Source organism: Cinclus cinclus, chromosome 10 (assembly GCF_963662255.1).
Source record: "Cinclus cinclus chromosome 10, bCinCin1.1, whole genome shotgun sequence".
NCBI classification, from domain to species: domain Eukaryota; kingdom Metazoa; phylum Chordata; class Aves; order Passeriformes; family Cinclidae; genus Cinclus; species Cinclus cinclus.
The window spans coordinates 7648960-7654641 of NC_085055.1; the positions used below are offsets into that span (position 1 = coordinate 7648960).

The 5682-nt window shown below is 53.9% G+C and overlaps 1 protein-coding gene across 1 annotated transcript; it reads left to right on the forward strand.

Moving 5' to 3' along the window:
• The first annotated feature begins 4401 nt into the window (after positions 1-4401).
• On the forward strand, positions 4402-5349 carry SOX2 (SRY-box transcription factor 2). Its single transcript, XM_062499323.1, has one exon. The coding sequence runs from the start codon at positions 4402-4404 to the stop codon at positions 5347-5349; it is 948 nt and encodes a 315-aa protein (XP_062355307.1).
• Positions 5350-5682: the final 333 nt, after the last annotated feature.

Sequence of the window (5682 nt, forward strand, 5' to 3'; positions counted from 1 at the left end):
GCCGGGGGGAGCCCCGCAGCCCCCGCTGCCCCCCGGGCCCCGCGGCCCCGCTCGGGCCCGGGCCGTGCGCTGCCCGCCCGGCCGCACGTGCGCTCGCCCCGCGCTTCCATTCGGGAGAACAGGGATGAAAGGAGAGGCCGGGAGCAGCGCGGGGCTCCCTCGGCATTCCCCGGCTTTCAAGGGTCCTTAGAGCCCTTGAATTAAATTACTGGGCGAAATGGGGTCTGGCGGGACCGGCCGCGGCTCGCCACCTCCTCGGTTTGTACGTGTAATGCCACTTCTGAGAGCGACAATCGGGCTGCTTGCTGGACAGGGAGGGACAAAAAGGAGATTAAACCGTTTTAAATAATAATAAAAAACATCCCAAATGCAAGCAGAGTGGATTACACTTGCCGCGGCGCCCCGGCTCCCCCAGGTTCCCCGAAGAGCCGCCTTCGGGCCTCGCAGGCAGAGCGGCCCCAGCCTCACCCCAGCTCGGCCCCGCCAAACTTCCCAAGTTACCGGGAGCCCTCTGAGCGCCCGGAGGCTCTCCCGGCTCTGCGGCCGGCTCCCTTCCTTGGCTGGGGACATCCTGCCCTTGCACCAGCTCGGGACCCTGCAGGGGCTGGGGAAGGCTGCTCGGCCAGCGGGGCTCCCGCGGCCCCTGCCCCTCTCCTGGGCCCGTACCCACTCCACATGCGGCTTTTATTCCAGGGCATGTCAGACTCTATCTCCCCAAGTTTTCCTTGGGATACTACTTCAGACTCACCGTGCGATGACTGAAATTCCCCAGACACTGGGGTATATTTACTTCATTAAAACTTCCCTGACTAACTTCGGCTCCCGAGCGCTGGGATGCTACAGCATAAGAGGGGCAAGAGGAAATTTATCTGTACATTTTCGTCTTTGCCTATTTTTTTTAACGTAATGAAATTAAAACTTTTGGAGCTCGCAGTTGACATTTTGCAGAAAATTGAGTTATCAAGGCAGTAATTATTTCACGGGGAGATAAAACTCTTATAGCCCTAACTGTCAAATAGGAGCCTTTTCAGATTTTAATTACAAAATAAAATTAGTCTGCTCTTCCTCGGAAGGGTTTGTGAGTGGCTAAACAGAGCTTTCCCCAATACTGGTGGTCGTCAAACTCTGCTAATTAGCAATGCTGAGAAATTCCAGTTAACAAGGACATTCTCTAAGTCTCTGCAGGTTCCCTGCCGTTCGCCTTCATTTCCATAAGAAGATTAAGAGTGGAGGGGAACACACTCAAATGCAGATGCAGAAAAGAAGCGTTTTTAACAAGCATCATAATAGTAAGATGCTTGGCTAGTTCTCACCTAATTACTGCAAGTTAAACCTCTATTTGCAGCTAAGGACAAAAAATGGAGCTGCAATCTCCCATCTCCACAAGTCTGCTTAATAGTTTGCTTTAGATTGGTTACTAGTAGGTTCAAGGGAAAAAAATAATATGAAAATGTGTATATTCTTTCCGATACAGTTAACACGATAGGTTGTATCCGTAGGGCTTTTAGAAAAATCGGCAAGTATTAGAACAATAAATACATGAAATCCAAGTAGTTAGCATTCATTTTCTTTTTAAGATACTCATAACCTGGAAATAAGAGTGCGTGTGGTGCAGAGCCCATCACTGAGAACATTTTCAGACTATTTGTTTAATGTAAGCACTTTTCATTTCCATAAATTATACCAAAGGCAACGATTTTTTAAATCCAGTCAGATTAAACCGTCCCTCTACAGGCCTCTCTTCCCTGGCTGTATTCTTAGAGCAGTGGTGTTATTGTCATTAATACAGAAAATCAGGGACCATTTCATCTTTTTATTTTATTTTAATTTTTTTTTTAATTCCGTAGCCAGCTTCCCGGTTTGCCTCTGCTTCTGCCCACCCGTGTGTGTATTCCCGACCAAGCAAACCTCCGTACCCATAGGAAAGGCATAAAATGCCCCAAAAGAGCCATCACCCTCACCTTATTTCCTGTATTGCACTATTATGTATCTATGCCACTTTATTGCATCGATAATTAAAAGTGGTAATTAAAATAGAGCCGTAAATACTCCCGATAGCACAATTGTTAGGCATTTCCCATCCTTTATTCGTATGATAAATGCAATTAGGAAAGGACCAGGCCCCGAGAGGCTCTCACAGGGCAGCCCACGATGCCCTGGTCCTGCGCGGAGCTCTGGGCCGTGCACCCCACGCACCTCCCGCAGCTACAGAGCAAAAATATCCCCTTGTCTGCACACCGCCAGCCTTCGCTGGTCGGTTTAGCACGATGAGCAAGAACCCACACCGCCCAGCTATCCTCTTTTAAAAAAATAATTCAAAATAATTATCCCTAAAATTATTTTTTAATAACTTTATCGACTTCAGGGCAAAGGAGAACAATAAGATTGTAAACAGCTGCCGTGCCTTCAGGAGTGTCTGGACTATCAGAATCCGGTTATATCCCACATCTCATAACTTGCACCTATTTTTCGACGGCTTAACCTATCACTTATCTCGGGGTTATATATACATTTTCGAATTAAACGCGTTGGACCCGATAGGATTTTTTTGCATAATCCACACACAGGAAAAAAAAAAAAAAGCGCGTCCCTGTTAGCCGGCGGGTTTTTATTACTATTCTTTATTATTATTGCTGTTATTATTATTATTATTATTATCATCATCATTCCGCCGGGGTGTCATTTCCCGCTCCCTTCCCCCCGGCCCTCGCGCGGCTCCGGCGGCGCCTCCCCTCCCGGGGCGCGGTGGGGCCGGCAGGGGGCGCCGCAGCGCCGCGGCTGAGCCGTCGGGGCGCCCCGCGCTGCCCCGGCCCCCGCCCCGCGCCCCGGCCCCGCTCCGGCCCCTGCGGGTCCCTCCGCCGCCCCGCACCCCCTCCGGCTCCACGCCGTGAGCGCCATCGCACCGAAAGGCGGAGCAACCCCGCCGAGGCAGGGGAGGCGCGGAGCGGAGCGGGGGAGCGCGGCCAGGGCGGCGAGAGGCTCCCCCCGCTCCCGCTCCGCGTCCTCTCTCCCCTCCTTCCTTTGTCGTCAAGTGCGGTTTAGCAACAAAGATCCCAACAAGAGAGTGGAAGTAAACTTAGCCGGGGCTTTGTGCGGCCCGTGTAGCGACAACAAGGGAAACAAAACTGCGTATTTGTAGCGCCCGGCCGTGCCCCCACCGCCGCGCTGCGCCCACCCGGCCCCGCCCGCGCCCCACGGTGGGAGCGGGGTGACGGTGCCGCCGGCCCCGCGGCGGGCGGAGCGCGGCCCGGAGCCCTCCCCAGCATCTGCAGAGGGGTCCCGGTCCCTCTTTGTGTTCGGCGGGGATGGCATGTGGGGAACCCGTGTTTGCACTGGACATCCCCCTCCTCCGAGGCCGGGGGGAAGGGCTCGGCGTGCTGTGGCGCGGCCGCACGGAGCAGGGCCCGAGGGATGGCCGGGAGACGGGCACGGCCTCTGCCCGGGCGGTCGCGGCGGACTCCGCAGCTCCGCTTCACGGGGAATGCACGGCCTGGACGGGGCGAGCGAGGCACACGCAGGGCATCGCGCAGCCGGGAGGCCCCTCTGTCCCAGGGGGCACGGGCACAGGGCTGGGGGAAGCCGTTCCCTCTCGGCTACCCCCATGGTTTCTCCTAGCCCCAAGCCAACACCAACTTAAAGACACACACACACACACAAAAAAAAAAAAAAAAAAAAAAAAAAAAGAAACAAAACAAAACAAAAAAAACCACCACGTAGCAACAATGCTGTTTACCCACTTCCTCCAAAAGGCGTGTGTGACCTGTTGCTGGAAGGGGAGATACAAAGGCTCCCAGTGGCCGCCCGGGCCGCCCCCGGGCCCGCCTCCCCGCCGAGCCGTCCCGGCGCCCCCAGCCCCCGCCCCGTTTCATGCAAAACCAGGGGAAGAGACTTGTCCTCAGTGGCGGAGCCGCCGCGCGCTGATTGGCCGGAGAGAACGCATTTATTGCCTGACAAGCCCCCATCACATGGATGGTTGTCTATTAACTTGTTCAAAAAAGTATCAGGAGTTGTCAAGGCAGAGAGAGAGAGTGTGTGTGTTTGCAAAAGGGGGTAAAGTAGTTTGCTGGCTCTTTAAGACCGAGGTGGGGAGAGAGAGAGAGAGAGAGAGAGAGAGAGAGAGGGAGAGAGAGAGAGAGAGAGAAACGGCAGGCAGAGAAAAAGGAAAAAGGAGGAAGAAGTTTTTTAAAATCAAGACTCCGGCGGTAATAATAGCAGTTATTAGCATTATTAATCCATCAGCGAAGAGGAAGATCCTGATCTTGATCCAAGTGTGGTTTTGGGGAGTCCCCCTCCCCCCTTTCCTACCCCTCCCTAGGAAAAAAAAAAAGTCCGGCTTGGGACTCCGCTGCGGCTGCTCCTCGTTTCTCTGCTCAAGGCTGGTTCCAGGCAAAAGTAGTTTGAATGTACAACATGATGGAAACCGAGCTGAAACCTCCCGCCCCCCAGCAAACTTCGGGGGGAGGCACAGGCAACTCCAACTCGGCCGCCAACAACCAGAAGAACAGCCCGGACCGGGTCAAGCGCCCGATGAACGCGTTCATGGTGTGGTCCCGCGGGCAGCGGCGGAAAATGGCCCAGGAGAACCCGAAGATGCACAACTCCGAGATCAGCAAGCGGCTCGGGGCGGAGTGGAAACTTTTATCCGAGGCGGAAAAGAGACCCTTCATTGACGAAGCCAAGCGGCTCAGAGCTCTGCACATGAAGGAGCACCCGGATTATAAATACCGACCCAGGAGGAAAACCAAGACCCTCATGAAGAAGGATAAGTACACGTTGCCGGGGGGCTTACTGGCACCGGGCACCAATACCATGACGACTGGGGTAGGGGTTGGGGCCACCTTGGGAGCTGGGGTGAACCAGAGGATGGACAGTTACGCGCACATGAACGGCTGGACCAACGGAGGCTATGGGATGATGCAAGAGCAGCTCGGCTACCCGCAGCACCCGGGCTTGAACGCGCACAACGCGGCGCAGATGCAGCCCATGCATCGCTACGACGTGAGCGCCCTGCAGTACAACTCCATGACCAGCTCGCAGACTTACATGAACGGATCGCCTACCTACAGCATGTCCTACTCCCAGCAAGGGACCCCGGGCATGGCCCTGGGCTCCATGGGCTCGGTGGTCAAGACGGAATCCAGCTCCAGTCCCCCAGTAGTCACTTCCTCGTCTCATTCAAGGGCTCCTTGCCAAGCTGGGGACCTTCGGGACATGATCAGCATGTATCTACCAGGTGCTGAAGTACCAGAACCAGCTGCCCCAAGCAGACTTCATATGTCCCAACACTACCAGAGTGCACCTGTTCCTGGCACAGCCATTAATGGCACACTCCCTCTATCACATATGTAAGACAAAGGGGCCGGGGGAGGGTGGGAGGGGAGGGAAAGGAAAACTAAACAAAACAAACAACAAAAAAACTTTTATTAGAAATTCTGGACTTTTTTTTTTTTTGGACTATTTTTGTACAGAGAAAACTCCGGGCGGTGGGCGGGGGTGGGGTTTGGGAGGGGGGGGTCAGAAATTAAACCGACAAGGAACTTGTATAGATCTCGGAGGGGAAGCAACTACACAAAACTTTTAAAAAGTTCTAGTTAAAACGGTAGGAACTTTGCAGAAAGTTTGCAAAAGTCTTTACCAATAATATTTAGAGCTAGACTCAAAGAGCGAAGAGGAAGATGTTTT

Coding starts and splice junctions, on each gene's coding strand:
- SOX2 (XM_062499323.1), top strand. CDS start 4,402: ATGTACAACATGATGGAAACCGAGCTGAAACCTCCCGCCCCCCAGCAA.